This window comes from Haliotis cracherodii, unplaced genomic scaffold (genome assembly GCF_022045235.1).
Source record: "Haliotis cracherodii isolate W230 unplaced genomic scaffold, xgHalCrac1.p SCAF_14, whole genome shotgun sequence".
NCBI lineage: Eukaryota > Metazoa > Mollusca > Gastropoda > Lepetellida > Haliotidae > Haliotis > Haliotis cracherodii.
Genome location: NW_027266269.1, coordinates 14,121,734 through 14,146,145, shown reverse-complemented (window position 1 = coordinate 14,146,145; position 24,412 = coordinate 14,121,734). Strand labels below are relative to the sequence as shown.

Genomic DNA, 24,412 nt, shown 5'->3' with positions numbered 1-24,412 from the left:
TTCAATGAAATGCAACACTACTTATCAACTAGCGACAGTGTAAATCTTGATTTCAATGTCAGGACAACTAGCAACAACGTTACCATTACTTCATATGGATCTAGCAGAAATGGAGAATGAGTTTACACCCGAGACTATTTGGGACGAACTTAATGTCCCTTCAGAACCACACAGGATAATAATAGTGCTTATAATTTTGGTTTCAAGGTTATAGAAATGTGCCAAAATCTAAATCTATTCATTGTAAATGGCAGAGTAACCAAAGATACAATAGTTGGCAGAACAAATTGTCACAATAAATCTATATTTGATTATGTTATCTCTTCCCCAAAGTTTCTCCCCCTCCTTAGAGACTTTGAAACACTAGATTTCTCACCTCTATATTCAGACGTCCACTGTCCTCTTCATGTCACATCATCTTCTCCTACAAACACCACGTGCGCTGACAGCCACGAACACACACAAATCACAGTACATCCAGAGTACGCCAGTACATCCACAGCCAAACCAAGACGGTGTGATGGTATAAGTCTCAATAATACCCTCAAAATATAGACACAGAAAAAACTTCCACTTCTCCCTGAACAAGCACAATAAGCACACGAGTGATACACCCATTCAGACAGTATCAACAGGCTAGCGATTTACATCGGGCACGTGCCTGTTACTGCAGCACGCACAACATTCGAGTACAGCCAACTTGCACGAACCAAACCAGTCACAAGAAACACTAACCATGGTTTAACCATGAATGTAATTATGAAAAACAAATACCACAAAGCAAAGAAAACTACATCCAATATATAACCATTTTACCCGAGCTCAGTTCTACAAGGTATAAGACATAATTCGATAAAAATTTGAAATTATACGAAAAGAAAATGTGTAGACAGTTTCGTGAAAAAGTAAAAGAATTTTGGAAAATATTGAAAAATAGAAATGCACACTTTGCAAAGCCCCTGGATATTGAAACATATTGCAACTTTTACAAAGAACTAAATGAAATGAACAACTCATTGTCTATTTATTTCCTGATGATGCTGTTTCATTTGGCTGTGATCGGAGAGATCCACAATGGTCACTGGTTGTATTTCAAGAATATGGTTCAAAATGGAAAATGATAGTAAATAATTCTAAGACTAAATTTGTTGCCTTCGGAAGTGGCCCCACCTTAAATTCTAATTCAATCACGTCCGGCAAATGTGATACAGAGATAGTTGACATATACACTTATCTTGGCATCAAACTACATAGACAAGGTAGACAGGTATCATCAATTAAAATGTAAGTAGAAAGTGCAACGAAAGCAATGTTTTCATAACTGATAAAAGCACTGTGTGTCACCCTACTCTTAGATTGTATACTATGAGCACGGTGTATCACCCTACCCTTAGATTGTATACTATCAGCACGGTGTGTCACCCTACTCTTAGATTTTATACTATCAGCATGATGTGTCATCTTACCCTTAGATTTTATACTATCAGCATGATGTGTCAACTTACCCTTAGATTGTATACTATCAGCACAGTGTATCACCCTACCCTTAGATTGTATACTATCAGCATGATGTGTCAACTTACCCTCAGATTGTATACTATCAGCACGGTGTATCATCCTTCTCTTAGATTGTATACTATCAGCACTGTGTGCCAACGTATCTTTAGATTGTATACTGTCAACATGATGTGTCAACTTCCTCTTAGATTGTATACTATCAGCATGGTGTGTCAACTTACCCTTACATTGTACACTATCAGCACGGTGTATCACGCTACTCTTAGATTGTATACTGTCCACATGATGTGTCAATTTACCCTTAGATTGTACACTATCAGCACTGTGTGTCAACATATCTTTAGATTGTATACTATCAGCCCGGTGTGTCACCCTATCCTTAGATTGTATACTATCAGCCTGGCGTGTCACCCTACTCTTAGATTGTATACTATCAGCACGTTGTATCACCCTACCCTTAGATTGTATACTATCAGCACGGTGTGTCAACTTATCCTAAGACTGTATACTATCAGCAACATACCCTAAGACTGTATACTATCAGCACGGTGTGTCAACTTACCCTTAGATTGTATACAATCAGCACGGATATAAATTTCATTGAAAACGTTAAGATATATATACAATTTCTCAAGCATGCATATAATCTTATTTCTTTTACTTACTTTCTGGTATAAACATACAACCGGTTAGTATTTCGAGACTAATTAATGGAATCTATTGTTGATTAATCAATGACCTGTTCAACTAACATTTGATCAATAGTCAGACGTATAATGAAAACACAACCAATTAACGTACACTTACTCAAAGAGAATATCTCTTTTACTTTCTTTATTGTAAAATCATTAAACTTTATATCCTCCACCATTGTACATATTGAAAAGTGTATATAACTGTGTCTCTTGTACCCCGTGAGTGTTTGTTTCTGAGAAATAAATTAGTCGAGTTGAGTTGTACTTCCCTCACGGTACAGTCATAGTCCACTCAGATTTACAATGAGAACACAGCCAATGAACCAAAATTTACTCCGAGGAAGTGTCTCGTTTACTCACTGTTCTTCATCTCTTTCACCTCTCTGTTTACAATTCATTGTCCAGTGAATACTTTCGCGCGATTGGTCCCAGCCACGGCCATTAACACATTTTCCCTTTCGCGATATCGGTATGTACCAATATAAACTACTCCTGGTAACGATAGTTTGTGTAATTTAGGTAAATCACCTTCTGTGGGTGTGGGGTGTGTGGGGTGTGTGGGTGTGTGTGTGTGTGTGGGGGGGGGGGGGGTTACAGTTTCACTATTTATGTTCATGTAAAGCTCTTCGCCAACAGTAGATATTGTTTTGTTTTTTTCATAATCAATCTGCCATTGGTCTAATCTGCATCACTAAGAATTATTACCTCGACTCGTGAAGAGAAAAAGAACCCAGAAAAATTGTAAATAAATATAAGATGCGTGTGTGCAACTGTGGACTTTACCCTGTTAGAACATATTTCGGACTGCCTGCTAACAGCGGTCTACCACCTTTGTACTGAATTCATGTATAGACCCATGTACAACCGCTGGTGAGAAATAAACTTGAACTTGAGCAGAACTGATAGTTACTAGTCAGTTGTAACAGACAACTGACCGACCCGGTCTAAATACACGGAGGGTATCACACATCGACACAGGTATTGGTTGCCCCGACGCCAGTCTGTATAGACTCAAGCCTCAGTCACACAGACAATGCGACCGCAATGCAACCTCCTGGCGACCAAACTATTTGACAATCGCAATGAGGTTTCAGGGGTCTCTGAAAGGTTTCACTGATGTCGCCACAAGGTTTCAGAGCGGTCGCAAAACCCATTCGGTCGCAACCAGTCTTTTGAACATACACAAAAGACTGGCTGCGACCGATTTGGTCGCTCGGAGTTTTTATTGTTCTCCTACAGGTCGCCAAGTAGTTTTATTTTAATCGCAGATTGGTTTCGTTTACACAAAGGTGTTGACTCTTTGCAACCTTGTGGCGACCTATGGGTGATTGATCAGTGATGAGGCGGTGATCGACCGGCGCTTCATCGGTGACTGGTTGTCGTAAAGGCAGGAAAACAAAAGAACCAGAAATTGTAGAAGATACAATGGAGACTGATCGCCAGTCGGCCGCAAAGGCATTCAGTCGCCAAGAGGTTGCATTGCGGTCGCATTGTCTGTGTGACTGTACAGTAAGCTGTAAGCTACATAGCTTAATGTAAAGAAAGAGGATCGTGTATGTGAACTGTGCAACTCTCCTTCAGTTGCAGACGAATTCCATTATCTGTTTAGATGCCAGGCTCTTTCAAAACATAGAAGTGTATACTTACCAACTGCTTACCAAAATAATTGGTCTAATTTATATCCATTCAAGAGGTTATTATCCAGTCAAAACACGAGGTATCTTAAAAACCTATCGAGATTTATTGATGAAATATTTAAAGCAGTAAGAAAACACAAAACAGAAAAGATATAACATATTCATGCATGACATACTGTCATCTTGTCAAATATTAATACTTTGTTTACATGCTTGTACTTTTGTACTCTTTTGTACCACCGACGGTGGTTTGGAGAATAATAAACTGAAACTGAAACTTAACGGAAATCGGATCAAAGCTCACTTTACGTAACTAACATCGACTCCGTCATTCCGACGCTGCTGTACGAACCCATTTCGGGATTTTCTCGCGGAGGAATTATAGCATTAAGGGACACTGGTCTCTGACAATTAACCGGGACTGGGTGTTGCTTTTGTTATTGGGTTTTCCCCGTGGATACCCGGATGATATCCCAGAAATCTGGACTAGTTCGCGGCCTGTGCTACGCCAACCGTAAGCGCATTTGTCGTTTGTATTGATAGTATCAGGGCGTATCGTCACACTGATCAACTAAATGAACTACAGTTTTGTCTTGGAAATAATGAGGACATGGTGGGATATTGGTGGGTAGAATCGGTAATGGTGACAAAGGTTTCATAAGTCACTTGTTTGGTATCGTGCGATTTTCGTTTCGACTATTTTGACTTATGACACTAATAATTTCACCTGAGCATTGTTAATTTTAGCATGTATATGTTTTAGTCTACGTGTAAAATTACTAAAAGTTTCACTAAGGCAATTTATTGAACGCCAAAATATTCACTTAGTTTACAAACTGACTGACAAATATGTCCATTTGTATTATTATGATAACGAATTCTAAAGATTTTGATGTTTAATTTCATCACCCAGTGACTTCAAAAAATAGGATTAAAAGAAAACGAAAGACAAAGTACACTTCTGCCTTTTGGCTTCTAATCCTAATATAATTAGTCTATTTTGTTTTTTTAAGCCACTTTTTAATCAATAGATTACACATATCGCATAACCTACATATCAGCCCACTTCAGGCCTGGATTTAGATGGAATAATTACCCCACACATAAGACATGCCATTTGGGAACCTAAGTCATCTGAGTGGTTCTGGCACTAATTATACCTGTAATAAATTCATGAACTGAGCATCAAGTGAATGACAACAAATATAGAGGTGTAGGGTTATACCAGGAAACATGGATGACAACAAGGGAGTAGTAATCGCATTTTCCACGCCACTAAACTATAATCATTAGAGGTTCCAAATAGCGATATCCGATGGGCGTCCATCGTTCTTCCTTTCTGTTTGTTTGTTTGTTTAGGTTAAAGACATTAATTAACATGCGTCCGATATAGGAATGACAATGATGTTGATTATGGTGATTGTATATTCTGCAGACAAAAGTTACATGTACACTGTGATGTTTCCCTTCCAACATAGAGATAGACGAAGTCAATGCGTCCACCTTAGCGTCACACATACGACTATTGAGGGCATCATTAACCCGTAACCTTCCTCCTTTGACCAATAGGAATGGAATATTTCGGAAAATCAGTTTAACGCTTATATGCTTTGAAAATAGAGTTTGGGGGTAACATGAATAATGGACCACTCCAGTCGTCATCTTAATTTTTTCCCATATACACTGCGGGGCAAAAGAAAGTTACCGAGCTTGTTTTTGATATAATTGAAAATTAAAAGAACTGTTGTTATATTTGATCATGCCTTTTAAACCCATCTCTAGTTCCTGCAACAGTTTGTAAGAAGTAACCTGTGGCTGGGTAATTTTGTGCAATAGTAAATTGGTTCAATGAAAACTGGGGTAAGAATTAAGTGTCCGACCACATGACCCCTAGCATGTTTGAAAAGTTGTAAATTTGTGCGGAAAAAAGCAAATTTATTGATTTTGAGATATATGCCTAAACTACCCTTCAGCAATTGAGTATTATGCGAACAAAGTTTTAATTTTTTAAAGTTTAACTTCAAATAATATTTTAAAATTGAAATTCATGTAGAGGTATTCTTTGAGTGCCTATGACAAGATCAACAACGAGATGAAGCTCCTCAGTCTGAACATGACCAATGTATATCAAGAAAATGTTGTTGCGAGTCATCGACAAAGCATCCTTTATCTATCTCCAGGGCTATACTAACTCCTGGATCCATTCCCGTGGTTCCCGATCTCAAATTACCCGCCCTTGGTTATCTTTAGCCAATTTGATTTGCTTCGCTACACATTCTAACGGACCAATCAGAATGCGAGTTACAAACCCACCTCCATGCTACGATGGCGATATCAACAACATGGGGGCCAGTCTCATTGATTACGAAAGAGTTTCAGGAATTCAACATTGAAAACCTGACTGACACGCAAAAGAATTCTTTTTGATGTAAAGGATATGATCGTGTCCATTAAAACAGGCGGTGGCACGACACTTACTCATTTCTTTTTTCCTTAACTCGACGTTTGGCGGTAAAATGTTAATGAAAATCATAGGACAGTTGTTCCCCGAGGTCAAAATAGTCTGGACAACAACCTCCGCGGGGTCACAATAGTCTGGACAACAACCACCCCGGGGTCACAATAGTCTGGACAACAACCACCCCGGGGTCACAATAGTCTGGACAACAACCTCCCCGGGGTCACAATAGTCTGGACAACAACCTCCGCGGGGTCACAATAGTCTGGACAACAACCTCCGCGGGGTCACAATAGTCTGGACAACAACCTCCCCGGGGTCACAATAGTCTGGACAACAACCTCCCCGGGGTCACAATAGTCTGGACAACAACCTCCGCGGGGTCACAATAATCTGGACAATAACCACCCCGGGGTCACAATAGTCTGGACAACAACCACCCCGGGGTCACAATAGTCTGGACAACAACCTCCGCGGGGTCACAATAGTCTGGACAACAACCACCTCGGGGTCACAATAGTCTGGACAACAACCTCCCCGGGGTCACAATAGTCTGGACAACAACCTCCGCGGGGTCACAATAGTCTGGACAACAACCTCCCCGGGGTCACAATAGTCTGGACAACAACCACCCCGGGGTCACAATAGTCTGGACAACAACCTCCCCGGGGTCACAATAGTCTGGACAACAACCTCCCCGGGGTCACAATAGTCTGGACAACAACCTCCGCGGGGTCACAATAGTCTGGACAACAACCTCCCCGGGGTCACAATAGTCTGGACAACAACCTCCCCGGGGTCACAATAGTCTGGACAACAACCTCCCCGGGGTCACAATAGTCTGGTCAACAACCACCCCGGGGTCACAATAGTCTGGACAACAACCACCCCGGGGTCACAATAGTCTGGACAACAACCTCCCCGGGGTCACAATAGTCTGGACAACAACCACCCCGGGGTCACAATAGTCTGGACAACAACCTCCGCGGGGTCACAATAGTCTGGACAACAACCACCCCGGGGTCACAATAGTCTGGACAACAACCTCCCCGGGGTCAAAACAAAACACATCTACGGCGTCCAGACGAGGCGCCCGTCCAGACGGCCAGTCCTGACTACAGAACGTTAACGACGACGTCTATACACATCTACGGCGTCCACACGAGGCGCCCATCCAGACGGCCAGTCCTGACTACAGAACGTTAACGACGACGTCTATACACATCTACGGCGTCCACAAGAGGCGCCCATCCAGACGGCCAGTCATGACTACAGACGCCGACGTCTTCAATGGTGCAAACAACACTTTGTTTGTTTGTTTGTTTGTTTGTTAGTTTGTTGGTTGTTTAACGCCGCACTAAGCAATACTCCACCTATATGACGGGAGTCTGTAAATAATCGAGTCTGGTCCAGACAATCAAGTGATTGCCATCATCAGCATCCATCCACGCAACTGGGATACGATGACATGCCTCAACCAAGTCAGCACAACTTTACCGCCCGATCTTGCGACTTGCTTCTTACGACAAGCATAGTCGCCTTTTCTGGCAAGCATCGGTTGCTGACTTCAGACCAGTTCTACCCCAGATTTGCACGGGTCGCAAACAACACGTTCCCTCTTAATTTCAATGTGGCTCCCTGGCCTGCAAATCATCAGACAAGTAGATGAAATGGTACCACGTTTGCAACGTCTTTCAAATCTCTTCCAACATCGTTACAGGAACTCCAGCTTATCCTACCTCAGGCCCTTGTTGGAGGTGGCCTAGATGAGGTGATGGCATGGAGACATCTGGAGGTGCACAAGGTGGACCCACTCGCTGCTGACTGTGTGAACTTGCCTCTGAGTCCCTCGTGTGACATGACCCACACGCTGCTGACTGTGTGAACTTGCCTCTGAGTCCCTCGTGTGACATGACCCACTCGCTGCTGACTGTGTGAACTTGCCTCTGAGCCCCTCGTGTGACACGACTCATTCGCCGATGACGGCAGCGCTTTTCATATTTACTGTTTCTTCATTGTTCTTCATTGATCTTTCCCTAAGTCCATCCATGCCAGTTGTTTGACCGATTCTATTTGTCTTTGCTGAACTGTTGCATTTGGGTACACATGTCAGGCTGGTTTCATTGAATTCAAGGAAGGTGTGTTAGTTATCTATCTATCAGCGACGTGAAGATGGATGAGGGTGTGTGTATATTGAGATTCTACGACTGCTTCAGCCAATTGCCTTCATCGGTGCAGCGGGGCATCAACACAACTGAAGCGTGTGGTGGAGACGAGTATCTGCTGAGGGAGTTTGGCCTAACGCCGTTTTGAACAGTATTTCTCTTCTATCCATGCGATTCTGCTTGATATGGGAGGAAGCCCGAACTGGTGCCGGTCAAGGATTGCCCACTTCAATGAAACCAACGATGGTTTTGAGCGACAAACCAATTAAGAATCGTGGACTTGAACCCATGAGCAGTGGATCGAAACAGTCGAACTAGGGGATGTGAAGGAATGCCTACACGGGACATAGGATCCACAATTGTGACAGTCGGGTGGGTTATATTTATCATTACCTTAATAACCCTAATTGGTCATCTCTTAACACTTGTGAAAGTGCTCGTCACAAAACGGCCCGTCAGCGATGCATCACGTGCTCCACCCTGAAGTAGATTTATCCCAACACTTAGCGAACATCAAGCTCTTGATGTGATGGCAGAGAGACGTCGGCTGCCGAACAACGCATGAGTATTTGAAGGACACACTCACTTATCTGTTATCTACCTCCCCATCCAGCAGGCGATGATGCTAGCTGAAAACGACCTATGACAAGGGCACTGCGATGCAACTTATCTTAAAAGTAACGTGCGGCGGCCTGACATCATTTGTTTCATGTTTACGAAAGATCACGCATGTGAACACGAAACGTTTCGTCAACTTGGAGCATGGAGCTGAGACCACTAATACACTACCATGTCCAACGGCACGTGCTGCTCTTCGGTGCTCGTCGGAATTGTTTTTGAGAAGAATATGATTTCTAACTTTGCAGTTTTGTGATGTGTAACTTGTATTGTTGAGGGGAAACAGTCCTACTGTGTCGCCTCATCCCAAATTGTCCGGTCATTCTGAACCATATGCAGTGACACAGGTTCATTCAGCTAAACAGACAACCAGCTGCAGATGCATTTATAGAATATTGTGTGCGTTTGTATGTGTGTGTGTGTGTGTGTCTGTGAGTCTGTGCATTCTACCAATGACAACATCACGCACTGACTTAACCCGACCTGAAAAAACATGCAACAGTTTAAAGTTCTCTTTGACCGATGTTGTGGCACCCACTTCGATAGCGTTTTGAATAATTTTAGAGAAGCAATCTCATTTGGTCGCAGGCTGCTCACGATATTCAGACAAATGTTCTTGTTATCGGAAATCCAGTGTAAACTACCTGACAACGATACAGATAAATGTTCGCGTTGTCTGTCAAGCCAGTTTAGACCACCAGACAACGATACAGACAGATGTTCTTGTTGTCTGTCAAGCCAGTGTAGACTACCCAACAACGACACACACAGATGTTCTCGTTGTCTGTCAAGCCAGTGTAGACCACCAGACAATGATACAGACAGATGTTCTTGTTGTCTGTCATGCCAGTGTAGAGTGCCTAACAACGATACAGACAGATGTTTTTGTTGTCTGTCAAGCCAGTGTAGACCACCAGACAACGATACAGACAGGTGTTTTTGTTGTCTGTCAAGCCAGTGTAGAGTACCCAACAACGATACAGACAGATGTTCTTGTTGTCTGTCAAGCCAGTGTAGACTACCCAACAACAATACAGACAGGTGTTTTTGTCTGTCAAGCCAGTGTAGAGTACCTAACAACGATACAGACAGATGTTTTTGTTGTCTGTCAAGCCAGTGTAGAGTACCCAACAACGATACAGACAGATGTTTTTGTTGTCTGTCAAGCCAGTGTATACCACCAGACAACGATACAGACAGATGTTCTTGTTGTCTGTCATGCCAGTGTAGAGTACCCAACAACGATACAGACAGATATTCTTGTTATCTGTCAAGCCAGTGTAGACCACCAGACAACGATTCAGACAGGTGTTCTTGTTGTCTGTCAAGCCAGTGTAGATTACCTAACAACGATACAGACAGGTGTTTTTGTTGTCTGTCAAGCCAGTGTAGAGTACTCAACAACGATACAAATAGGTGTTCTTGTTGTCTGTCAAGCCAGTGTAGAGTACCCAACAACGATACAGACAGGTGTTCTTGTTGTCTGTCAAGCCAGTGTAGACCACCAGACAATGATACAGACAGATGTTTTTGTTGTCTGTCAAGCCAGTGTATACCACCAGACAACGATACAGACAGATGTTCTTGTTGTCTGTCATGCCAGTGTAGAGTACCCAACAACGATACAGACAGATATTCTTGTTATCTGTCAAGCCAGTGTAGACCACCAGACAACGATTCAGACAGGTGTTCTTGTTGTCTGTCAAGCCAGTGTAGATTACCTAACAACGATACAGACATATGTTTTTGTTGTCTGTCAAGCCAGTGTAGAGTACCCAACAACGATACAGATAGGTGTTCTTGTTGTCTGTCAAGCCAGTGTAGAGTACCCAACAACGATACAGACAGGTGTTCTTGTTGTCTGTCAAGCCAGTGTAGACCACCAGACAATGATACAGACAGATGTTTTTGTTGTCTGTCAAGCCAGTGTATACCACCAGACAACGATACAGACAGATGTTCTTGTTGTCTGTCATGCCAGTGTAGAGTACCCAACAACGATACAGACAGATATTCTTGTTATCTGTCAAGCCAGTGTAGACCACCAGACAACGATTCAGACAGGTGTTCTTGTTGTCTGTCAAGCCAGTGTAGATTACCTAACAACGATACAGACATATGTTTTTGTTGTCTGTCAAGCCAGTGTAGAGTACCCAACAACGATACAGATAGGTGTTCTTGTTGTCTGTCAAGCCAGTGTAGAGTACCCAACAACGATACAGACAGGTGTTCTTGTTGTCTGTCAAGCCAGTGTAGACCACCAGACAATGATACAGACAGATGTTTTTGTTGTCTGTCAAGCCAGTGTATACCACCAGACAACGATACAGACAGATGTTCTTGTTGTCTGTCATGCCAGTGTAGAGTACCCAACAACGATACAGACAGATATTCTTGTTATCTGTCAAGCCAGTGTAGACCACCAGACAACGATTCAGACAGGTGTTCTTGTTGTCTGTCAAGCCAGTGTAGATTACCTAACAACGATACAGACATATGTTTTTGTTGTCTGTCAAGCCAGTGTAGAGTACCCAACAACGATACAGATAGGTGTTCTTGTTGTCTGTCAAGCCAGTGTAGAGTACCCAACAACGATACAGACAGATATTCTTGTTATCTGTCAAGCCAGTGTAGACCACCAGACAACGATTCAGACAGGTGTTCTTGTTGTCTGTCAAGCCAGTGTAGATTACCTAACAACGATACAGACATATGTTTTTGTTGTCTGTCAAGCCAGTGTAGAGTACCCAACAACGATACAGACAGATGTTTTTGTTGTCTGTCACGCCAGTGTAGAGTACCCAACAACGATAAAGACAGATGTTTTTGTTGTCTGTCACGCCAGTGTAGAGTACCCAACAACGATACAGACATATGTTTTTGTTGTCTGTCACGCCAGTGTAGAGTACCCAACAACGATACAGACAGATGTTCTTGTTGTCTGTCACGCCAGTGTAGAGTACCCAACAACGATACAGACAGATGTTTTTGTTGTCTGTCACGCCAGTGTAGAGTACCCAACAACGATAAAGACAGATGTTTTTGTTGTCTGTCAAGCCAGTGTAGAGTACCCAACAACGATACAGACATATGTTTTTGTTGTCTGTCACGCCAGTGTAGAGTACCCAACAACGATACAGACAGATGTTCTTGTTGTCTGTCACGCCAGTGTAGAGTACCCAACAACGATACAGACAGATGTTCTTGTTGTCTGTCACGCCAGTGTAGAGTACCCAACAACGATACAGACAGATGTTCTTGTTGTCTGTCACGCCAGTGTAGAGTACCCAACAACGATACAGACAGATGTTTTTGTTGTCTGTCACGCCAGTGTAGAGTACCCAACAACGATACAGACAGATGTTCTTGTTGTCTGTCACGCCAGTGTAGAGTACCCAACAACGATACAGACAGATGTTCTTGTTGTCTGTCAAGCCAGTGTATACCACCAGACAACGATACAGACAGATGTTTTTGTTGTCTGTCACGCCAGTGTAGAGTACCCAACAACGATACAGACAGATGTTCTTGTTGTCTGTCACGCCAGTGTAGAGTACCCAACAACGATACAGACAGATGTTTTTGTTGTCTGTCACGCCAGTGTAGAGTACCCAACAACGATACAGACAGATGTTCTTGTTGTCTGTCACGCCAGTGTAGAGTACCCAACAACGATACAGACAGGTGTTCTTGTTGTCTGTCACGCCAGTGTAGAGTACCCAACAACGATACAGACAGATGTTTTTGTTGTCTGTCACGCCAGTGTAGAGTACCTTACCACGATACAGACAGATGTTCTTGTTGTCTGTCAAGCCAGTGTATACCACCAGACAACGATACAGACAGATGTTTTTGTTGTCTGTCACGCCAGTGTAGAGTACCCAACAACGATACAGACAGATGTTCTTGTTGTCTGTCACGCCAGTGTAGAGTACCCAACAACGATACAGACAGATGTTCTTGTTGTCTGTCACGCCAGTGTATACCACCAGACAACGATACAGACAGATGTTCTTGTTGTCTGTCAATCCAGTGTAGAGTACCCAACAACGATACAGACAGATGTTCTTGTTGTCTGTCACGCCAGTGTAGAGTACCCAACAACGATACAGACAGATGTTCTTGTTGTCTGTCACGCCAGTGTAGAGTACCCAACAACGATACAGACAGATGTTCTTGTTGTCTGTCACGCCAGTGTAGAGTACCCAACAACGATACAGACAGATGTTCTTGTTGTCTGTCACGCCAGTGTAGAGTACCCAACAACGATACAGACAGATGTTCTTGTTGTCTGTCACGCCAGTGTAGAGTACCTTACCACGATACAGACAGATGTTCTTGTTGTCTGTCAATCCAGTGTATACCACCAGACAACGATACAGACAGATGTTCTTGTTGTCTGTCAAGCCAGTGTATACCACCAGACAACGATACAGACAAATGTTCTTCTTGTCTGTCAAGCCTGTGTAAACTACGAGGCAACGATTCAGACAAATGTTCTTGTTGTCTATCAAGCCAGTGTCCATGTTCTATCAAGTCAATGTCCCAGTGAAGACAACCAATAACGATAAAGTCGGATGTTCAACGTTCAGTTTATTTCCACGTTACGTCAAGTCGGTTTCCACGGCATGTCCTGACATTGTCCACGGATTGACAAATTAGTTACCATGTTATCTTAAGTTAGTTACCACGTTTTATCAGGTCAGTTTGCACGTGTTGTGAACTTATTGTCCATTTAATGCCGAGGCAGTTTCCATTTCCTATGTCCGTTTAGTGCCTATGCTTTGTGAAAGTTGTCAAGTCAGTTAGCTCTCGTGGAGATGCCAGATAGACAAAACCTCGCGATCTCATGGGTGAGTTCATAGCACCAGTTTGTGAGTTAAGAAAGAGATTTATTTCCCATTCAAATTTCTATATACATTCAATATACAAAACAACACAAGTCCGTTTGACTTTAAAATGTCGTTAGTTGTTCCGAATCTTGAATCTCTTGATCCGTCACCTGTGACCGGGGAATTTTTCCAAATCTGAAAATACAACAAACCTTGAAATGAATAACAATGCATGCACCAGCTACGTGCCCTTGGCGGACGTGAATATTACAATTAACATGCCAGTTCGGGTAAACTTTCTTAAATGTTATACCGCTAGATTTACGGTAATAATGTCCCCTGAAATGATACACTGTAAAGCCCAAATCCTTAATTCACCCGAAAACTGCACGTACACCATCGTGATCATATCTTGGTTTCTACATTGACATTGCCCACAACAGCTGGCATAACGTATCAGATGTTTAGTGGCACAGAATGATGTTTACTACACTTTAACAAAGGCTTCAATAGTTCTTCATTGAAATGTTTCTTTTCTTCAGTTTTGTTTTGTATGTTTTGATACTGTCCTGATAATGTCCAGGTAGTACGTATGGATCTCTTCCTGGCTGTTCCTGACATAAAGTGGATTCTTGTTCATCTGGACGTGTGCACAGAGGATCAAGAACATGACTGGCGGAGTTTTCAAACGTATATATGCTTAGCACAGAATGATAAGATTTTGCCACTTATTATCCTAACTGATTGTTACACAATTGTTAGCAGTCTGAAGATTCATTGTTGTCGACTATTTGGAGACCCCGTGAACCCTGTAGTGTCCATTCAAACTGAGAGCTTGATCCCGTTAACTGGGAAGCTGTTGCTTCAGTTGTTGGGCAAACCCATCTAAGTGACGTCTACATGCTGCCACACAGTGTGTCTAGCCCTCACCTGCCGTAGTCGTAGTGGTCGTGGGCCTGTAGGCTCATCGTGCTCCACCTCATCTCCTGGTTCTGGCATTGGTCTTGTAACCGCCGGCTTAAATGAACACAGTTTAAAATCATAACAAAACGACTTTCATGTGAAAGAAAAGCAGAGTTAGAGTGTATCACAGGTGGTTTGCAAGTGGTAAGCTTCCTTGACTCCTGTTTCTTCCCATCCGTAACCTTAACCCCATCCCAACACACACACACACACACACACACACACACACACACACACATACCCCCCCCCCCCCCCCCCCCCCCCCCCTCCTCCCCACTCACTTGATCAGCCAAGGAGAGTCGTACACCCGTTCCGTCAGCTCTTCCCGACTCCGCCATCTTGCATACACATCCTCGTAGAAGCCAGGATTGACGAAAGAACTGTAGACCTCTGGTTTTGCGTAATGGTCACTGGTTGCATCTGACCGTGTTCTGTTGAGGATGTTGACGGAGTAGTACGGGCTGATCGACTCGTGGTCAGTTGTGTCCGCCGTGACGCCGGATGATGACCTGGAGATGGTGGGAATCAGGAGCTTCAAGGGCAATTCTTCACACACATGACATTCTCTATTGCTCACCAGGAAAGTTGTTGTACGTGAGCTACACTTAAAAACAGACATAAAGCTCAGTTTCGTACGACGCTTACAACAATCCACATTCAGTGAGTTAACCAACCATGGTCCTTATTTTGACCGCCTCCCACGTGAGACACAGGGGACCGGCTGTCTTCTCTGCCTCGGCATCGAAATGGGGGTTACACGAAGGAGTTCTGGGGACCTATTCCTCGTCAAATCACCACGGGATACAATCGTGAGGTATTTTTGGTTGCTATGTCGAATAAGTGGAGTGGACGTTTATTAGGCGTTTGATACAGATGATGTTCATAGTATCGACCACTGGTTTGGCTATTCCAGACTCATACTTCCAGACTGTGATAAAGCTGCAATACACATAGCTGATACAGACATAGCTGAAACAATGACAGCGTATGAAACAACTCTCGATCCAAATACAGTTCAAGTGTCGATGCTGACTGCCCAACTGTGGTGGTCTAATGACTTACTGCCTAACTGTGGTGGTCTAATAACTTACTGCCAAACTGTGGTACCTAATGACTTACTGCCTCACTGTGATGGTCCAATGACTTACTGCCTCACTGTGATGGTCCAATGACTTACTGCCTCACTGTGATGGTCCAATGACTTACTGCCTCACTGTGATGGTCTAATGACTTACTGCCTAACTGTGGTGGTCTAACGACTTACTGCCTACCTGTGGTGGTCTAATGACTTACTGCCTCACTGTGGTGGTCTAATAACTTACTGCCTAACTGTGGTGGTCTAACGACTTACTGCCTACCTGTGGTGGTCTAATGACTAAAAGCCTCACTGTGATCGTCCAATGACTTACTGCCTCACTGTGATGGTTTAATGACTTACTGCCTAACTGTGGTGGTCTAACGACTTACTGCCTACCTGTGGTGTTCTAATGACTTACTGCCTCACTGTGGTGGTCTAATAACTTACTGTCACACTGTGGTACCTATTGACTTACTGCCTCACTGTGATGGTCTAAGGACTTACTGCCTCACTGTGATGGTCTAATGACTTACTACCTCACTGTTGTGGTATAATGACTTACTGCGACACTGTGGTGATCTAATGACTTACTGCGACATTGTGGTGGTCTAATGACTTACTGCCTCACTGTGGTGATCTATTGACTAAAAGCCTCACTGTGATGGTCTAATGACTCACTGCCTCACTGTGATGGCCTAATGACTTACTGCCTCACTGTGATGAACTAATGCCTTACTGCCTAGCTGTGGTGGTCTAATGACTTACTGTGACACAGTGGTGGTCTAATGACTAACTGCCTCACTGTGATGGTCTAATGACTTACTGCCTGACTGTGGTGATCTAATGAATAAAAGCCTCACTGTGATGGTCTAATGACTTACTGCCTCACTGTGATGGTCTAATGACTTACTGCCTAACTGCGATGGTCTAATGACTTACTGCCTCACTGTGATGGTCTAATGACTTACTGCCTCACTGTGATGAACTAATGCCTTACTGCCTAGCTGTGGTGGTCTAATGACTTACTGTGACACAGTGGTGGTCTAATGACTTACTGCCTCACTGTGATGGTCTAATGACTTACTGCCCAACTGTGGTGATCTAATGACTAAAAGCCTCACTGTGATGGTCTAATGACTTACTGCCTCACTGTGATGGTCTAATGACTTACTGCCTCACTGTGATGGTCTAATGACTTACTGCCTAACTGCGATGGTCTAATGACTTACTGCCTATCTGTGGTGGTCTAATGACTTACTGCCTGACTGTGGTGGTCCAATGACTTACTGACTGTGGTGGTATAATGACTTACTGCCTCACTGCGATGGTCTAATGACTTACTGCCTCACTGTGGTGGTCTAATTACTTGCTGACTTACTGTGGTATAAAGTGATTTACTACCTCACTGTGGTGGTCTAATGACTTACTGGCTTATTCTGATATCTAATGAATTACTACCTCACTGTGGCGGTCTATTGACTTACTGCCTAACTGTGGTGGTCTAATGACTTACTGCCTGACTGTGGTATATAGTGATTTACTACCTCACGGTGGTGGTCTAATGACTTACTGCCTCACTGTGATGGTCTAATGACTTACTGCCTCACTGTGGTGGTCAAATTACTTACTGACTTACTGTGGTATATAGTGATTTACTACCTCACTGTGGTGGTGTAATGACTTACTGGCTTACTCTGATATCTAATGAATTACTACCTCACTGTGGCGGTCTAATGACTTACTGCCTCACTGTGGTGGTATAATGACTTACTGCTTCACTGTGATGGTTTAATGACTTACTGCCTCACTTTTGTTGTCAAATGACTTACTGCCTCACTGTGGTGGTCTAAAGACAGATGACTTACTGCCTGACTGTGGCGGTCTAATGACAAATGACTTACTGCCTAACTGTGGTGGTCTAATGACTTACTGCCTCACTGTGATGAACTAATGCCTTACTGCCTAGCTGTGGTGGTCTAATGACTTACTGCGACACTGTGGTGCTCTAATGACTTTCTGCCTCACTGGGATGGTCTAATGACTTACTCCCTGAATGTGGTGATCTAATGACTAAAAGCCTCACTGTGATGGTCTAATGACTTACTGCCTCACTGTGATGGTCTAATGACTTACTGCCTAACTGCGATGGTCTAATGACTTACTGCCTAACTGTGGTGGTCTAATGACTTACTGCCTGACTGTGGTGATCTAATGACTAAAAGCCTCACTGTGATGGTCTAATGACTTACTGCCTCACTGTGATGGTCTAATGACTTACTGCCTAACTGCGATGGTGTAATGACTTACTGCCTCACTGTGGTGGTCTAATGACTTACTGCCTGACTGTGGTATGTAGTGATTTACTACCTCACTGTGGCGGTCTAATGACTTACTGCCTCACTGTGGTGGTATAATGACTTACTGTTTCACTGTGATGGTCTAATGACTTACTGCCTCACTTTTGTTGTCAAATGACTTACTGCCTCACTGTGGTGGTCTAAAGACAGATGACTTACTGCCTGACTGTGGCGGTCTAATGACAGATGACTTACTGCCTGACTGTGGTGGTCTAATGACTTACTGCCTCACTGTGATGAACTAATGCCTTACTGCCTCACTGTGGCGGTCTAATGACTTACTGCTTCACTGTGGCGGTCTAATGACAGGTGACTTACTGCCTAACTGTGGTGGTCTAATGACTTACTGCCTGACTGTGGTGATCTAATGACTAAAAGCCTCACTGTGATGGTCTAATGACTAAAAGCCTCACTGTGATAGTCTAATGACTTACTGCCTGACTGTGATGGTCTTATGCCTTACTGCCTGACTGTGATGGTCTAATGACTTACTGCCTGACTGTGGTGATCTAATGACTTACTGCCTGACTGTGGTGGTCTAATGACTTACTGCCTGACTGTGGTGGTCTAATGACTTACTGCCTGACTGTGGTGGTCTAATGACTTACTGCCTTAACTGTGGCGGTCTAATGACAAATGACTTACTGCCTCACTGTGGCGGTCTAATGACAGATGACTTACTGCCTGACTGTGGTGGTCTAATGACTTGCTGACTTACTGTGGTATATAGTGATTTACTACCTCACCGTGGTGATCTAATGACTTACTGCCTGACTGTGGTGGTCTAATGACTTACTGCCTTACTGTGGTATATAGTGATTTACTACCTCACCGTGGTGATCTAATGACTTACTGCCTGACTGTGGTGGTCTAATGATTTACTGCCTGACTGTGGCGGTCTAATGACTTAAAGCCTCACTGTGGAGATCTAATGACTTAAAGCCTACTGTGGTGGTCTAATGACTTACTGCCTCACTGTGGCGGTCTAATGACAGATGATTTGCTGCCTCACTGTAGCGGTCTAATGACAGATGACTTACTGCCTCACTGTGGTGGTCTAATGACTTACTGCCTCACTGTGGCGGTCTAATGACAGATGACTTACTGCTTAACTGTGGCGGTCTAATGACAGATGACTTACTGCCTGACTGTGGTGGTCTAATGACTTACTGCCTCACTGTGGTGGTCTAATGACTTACTGCCTCACTGTGGCGGTCTAATGATAGATGACTTACTGCCTAACTGTGGCGGTCTAATGACAGATGACTTACTGCCTCACTGTGGCGGTCTAATGACAGATGACTTACTGCCTCACTGTGGCGGTCTAATGACAGATGACTTACTGCCTAACTGTGGCGGTCTATTGACAGATGACTTACTGCCTCACTGTGGCGGTCTAATGACAGATGACTTACTGCCTCACTGTGGCGGTACTTACCCGTCCTCTGTCTTCCTGGACTTGGAGCAACAGACGAACTTGCAGAGGAGAATGGTGACGACCATGATGATGAGCGCGCTGCAGCCTGACAATACCGCGATGACTAACCACTTGGACATCGGCAGGCCCACCTTGATAGTGCCTGTGTAAGTTGAAGGAACAGTGGCTGGGTGCTAGGTAATATTATACAACATTTCGTTTTGCACTAGACCCCACATGATGGACGGGTGGACTCAGAAGTACACAAGAAGCACGTATACATATGTACAAATCACGGATATCATAACGGGAATATCCACCTGGGGACTGACCAGTTGATACGACTGCCGTTGATGTTATCAAGGTGGTCTATACAGAGGTACCAAATCCAAGGCACGTAGTGTTATCTAGGTTTTCAATATTGAGGTACCAAATTCAAGGTATCCTGTTATATCTGGGTGTTAAATATTGAGGTACCAAATCCAATGTGTCTAGTGTTATCTAGGTGTTCTATACATAGGTTTCAGATCCTCCGTAACTAGTGTTATCTAGGTGTTCAATACATAGGTTTCAGATCCTCGTTACTAGTGTTATCTAGGTGTTCAATACATAGGTTTCAGATCCTCGTTACTAGTGTTATCTAGGTGTTCAATACATAGGTTTCAGATCCTCGTTACTAGTGTTATCTAGGTGTCCAATACATAGGTTTCAGATCCTCGTTACTAGTGTTATCTAGGTGTCCAATACATAGGTTTCAGATCCTCGTTACTAGTGTTATCTAGATGTTCTATACATAGGTTTCAGATCCTCGTTACTAATGTTATCTAGGTGTTTTATACATAGGTTTCAGATCCTCGTTACTAGTGTTATCTAGGTGTTTTATACAGAGGTACCAAACTGTAGGTGTCTAGTGTTATCTAGGTGTTCTATAGAGAGGTTTCAGATCCTCGGTACCTGGTGTTATCTAGGTGTTTTATACAGAGGTACCAAACCCAAGGTGTCTAGTGTTATCTAGGTGTTCTATACAGAGGTACCAAACACTAGGTGTCTAGTGTGATCTAGGTGTTTTATACAGAGGTACCAAACACTAGGTGTCTAGTGTTATCTAGGTGTTTTATACAGAGGTACCAAACCCAAGGTGTCTAGTGTTATCTAGGTGTTTTATACAGAGGTACCAAACACTAGGTGTCTAGTGTGATCTAGGTGTTTTATACAGAGGTACCAAACACTAGGTGTCTAGTGTGATCTAGGTGTTTTATACAGAGGTACCAAACACTAGGTGTCTAGTGTTATCTAGGTGTTTTATACAGAGGTACCAAACACTAGGTGTCTAGTGTGATCTAGGTGTTTTATACAGAGGTACCAAACACTAGGTGTCTAGTGTGATCTAGGTGTTTTATACAGAGGTACCAAACACTAGGTGTCTAGTGTTATCTAGGTGTTTTATACAGAGGTACCAAACACTAGGTGTCTAGTGTGATCTAGGTGTTTTATACAGAGGTACCAAACACTAGGTGTCTAGTGTTATCTAGGTGTTTTATACAGAGGTACCAAACACTAGGTGTCTAGTGTTATCTAGGTGTTTTATACAGAGGTTTCAAATCCTCGGTACCTAATGTTATCTCAGTCATCCGTCCATCACATCTGAATGAACACAGGACCGCCTCCGTGGTCTAGAGGTAGAGCGTCCGCCCGGAGAGCGGAAGGTCCGGGGTTCGATACCCGGCCGCGTCATACCAAAAGACGTTAAAAGATGGTACTTGTTGTTACCCTGTCTGGCGCTCGGCATAAAGGGGCTAAAACAGGACTGGTCGGCTCGGAGTCAGTATACTGTGTCTGAGTGGGGTATTCATGTTAAACTGCGGCATGGTATCTCAGTGAGCTAGCACTATAAATCGGCATCAGACCGGACTAGTGCAAGCAGCCACACAAAAACACACACGTATATGCACGTCGCTATGTAAGTGCAATAATCTTGGATGCGACGTTAAACCCCATTTCACCTCACCTCTGAATGAACACGACATCTATACATACATCTTAAATAGTTAAATAAATATACTTAAAGCTGTTCCGTTCATATTCTCCATAATCACGTACTTACTATTATATTTAAGACATAAACGACGTGTGGGAGTTGTTTATCGTACAATAAAACACTGCAGAGGAAATAAACGTTTTCATTGTTCGTTGGGATCTATCACGTAGTTATCTTATATTGCAATATATATAATATCTCCGATAAATGGCAAAGAACAATAAACAAACCTCCATAAATATCTCCCTTCACTGTTTTAGTGTACGATAAACACCCAACCACCCCCGCGACCCTGACCCTCTTACGACAAGCATAGTCGCCTTTTACGGCACGCATGGGTTGCTGAAGACTTATTCAATCCCGGGTCTTCACGGGTCGGTAGTTGACGTATATGCCGTGAAACTCCCATACACTCAACTCTGTTAACTTGGCTATCATATGGACATAGCTTTTGGCGATGTAACTATAGACTATATTGTGTAATTATCGACAAAAATCAAAATATTTTACTGGCACCTATCAATTCGACTTAATGGGGTTTTATGGTGCGACATATCGTAGTTCGTCTTTGACCTATCGTTTCATACAATTTTTTTAAACAAGTGCTATCAAAACCACACAATCCCAAACCCACGGATATTGATATTATACCCTTTAACGACAGCCAGGGTACGTGAACCAACAGACCTTCACAGTGCGGCTGCGTGCCATTCCATACTCCATTCTCCTGACAGCGTAGCACAGAGGGCCCGCGCAGTTTGGAGCCGTCTTTACACGAGATGTTGACGGTGGTGCCTACGTCACGACTCTTTGAACTGGCAGACAGCTTCTCGTCGTACCAGCCGGACTTGACGCCGATCTGCGGACACTGGACAATGTTGCCTGCCGACGAGGAAGCAAGTCATTGTTAGGTTCGATACCTCCCCTTAAGTTGTTGTTGAGGAAGAAATATGACTGAATGTCAAAAAGCATACAGCTTCAGTTAACCTCTGACTGATGTACATGGGATATCAGCCTCGGTCGAGACGCTATATCCTTAAGAGTACACCTATCGTTGTAGTCAAATGCTTATAACCGACATTAGACCATACGTGTAACTAGCATAACTTAACATAACAGCTTTGTCCCCATAGGATTTCACCTGTCAGTACTGACTTTAACTTCCCACAAATTTAAATTTGGAATAAACAGAAAGTGTTTTTCTCTGTAGGCTATACACATCTATCACAATGTGAAAGAAATTCATGCTCCGTGTTTAATCAGACTCAGTTTCGACGTCAGTGTGTACTCACCCCAGGACGTCACTGCATCTACAGTGGTGTATGGAGGTTGTGGGGTTGCAACGACGGACGGCGCCGTGATCTGTGACATGTTCTGTAGAATGGGTGGAGTGGAGGTCAAATTGAACACAGGACCAGATACAGTGGGAGACAGGGTGCTGCCGTTCATAGGTCCCAGGGCATTGGCGAAATCGAATGGAGTGCCCATGTCGACTGATTAGTAACAGATCGTATGATGTTTGTTTCCTGTCCACAGAGATTTCAAACACCGAGGTTGCGTCTTCGACTGTACGTCAGAAGTAATCCATTTCAGAACGACACCAAGAACAACAACAACACATTTTCACGACAGGTAATCCGTTAACACTTTCCTTCCAGCTGAGATTTTCCGAAAATATACCGTCGTCTGCTGGTGTGATGAACGCAGCACGTGACACGTGCTGTTGTCAAACGACACAAAACAAGATGGCGGCTGTGCCTGCGGGGCTTTGACTGACTCACGTAACGTCGTCCTCCACTTCCTAGTTACACCCAGCTGGGGCGATCGCACGTGGTCAGAGGACTTGTCTGTGGTGAAACACAACAACAGGAATAAACAGCTAGAGATCTATGCAGACAGAAAGAACAAAAACAGAATGTGTAATAACGAGTTATCCATCCGGAGTGGCAGGTGGCAGTTACGTTACAGACGCCTCCGCCGCACTACTGGCGACTGACGTTGTCTGACATAGTCACTAACACGACACCGAGTACCCGACCAGGGGAGTAGAACTGCTGCGCCAACAACGGCAAGTGAAATGCGCCTTTAACAACATTATTGTTATTCGTTCGTTTACCATACAGGTTACCACTATATACTACAACATTTGTACACCTGTACACATGATCCCGACATGTTGCCACAATGAGTTACTGACGTTGAATCGTTCTGCTCTCATGACCTGTTTGGACAAACATAACGACAATCGAAACTCACCTTCCCTCCTCTGTCAGTGTAACAGGATCCTAAACTACTGCACTGTTATTGTAGAATTACTGTAGAATTACTCCTCAGCTAGTGAAGAGTTACTGTAGAATTACTCCTCAGCTACTGTAGAGTTACTGTCGCGGTATCGTTGAATGACTGTTGGTTACTGTTGAGTTACTGTAAGTAGCATCGTGCCAAGGTACAGGCGACACCGTGAGATCTAGCGTCGCGTCTCCTACACTGCTCCACACACCCCAGTCATGCCCCGGAGCTATCGTAAAACATGTGATTGACGTCGGCCAGAAGTCATTAATTACCTGATCAATTTCATTGGCACTTGTAAGCACATCAGAAGACGGAAGCATGAGGTTTTTAGTTTTATTATTTAA

General features: G+C 43.5%; 1 protein-coding gene across 1 annotated transcript; it reads right to left on the bottom strand.

The window, feature by feature from the left end:
• Nucleotides 1-14,033: 14,033 nt before the first annotated feature.
• LOC139460582 (uncharacterized) lies at nucleotides 14,034-23,264 on the bottom strand. The gene is made up of 6 exons (XM_071242052.1): nucleotides 23,069-23,264; nucleotides 22,464-22,658; nucleotides 19,760-19,901; nucleotides 15,168-15,395; nucleotides 14,854-14,940; nucleotides 14,034-14,118 (listed from the first exon to the last, which is right to left on the bottom strand). Exons 1-6 carry the CDS (start codon nucleotides 23,262-23,264, stop codon nucleotides 14,046-14,048), a joined length of 921 nt encoding a protein of 306 aa, XP_071098153.1. The 3' UTR covers nucleotides 14,034-14,045.
• Nucleotides 23,265-24,412: the final 1,148 nt, after the last annotated feature.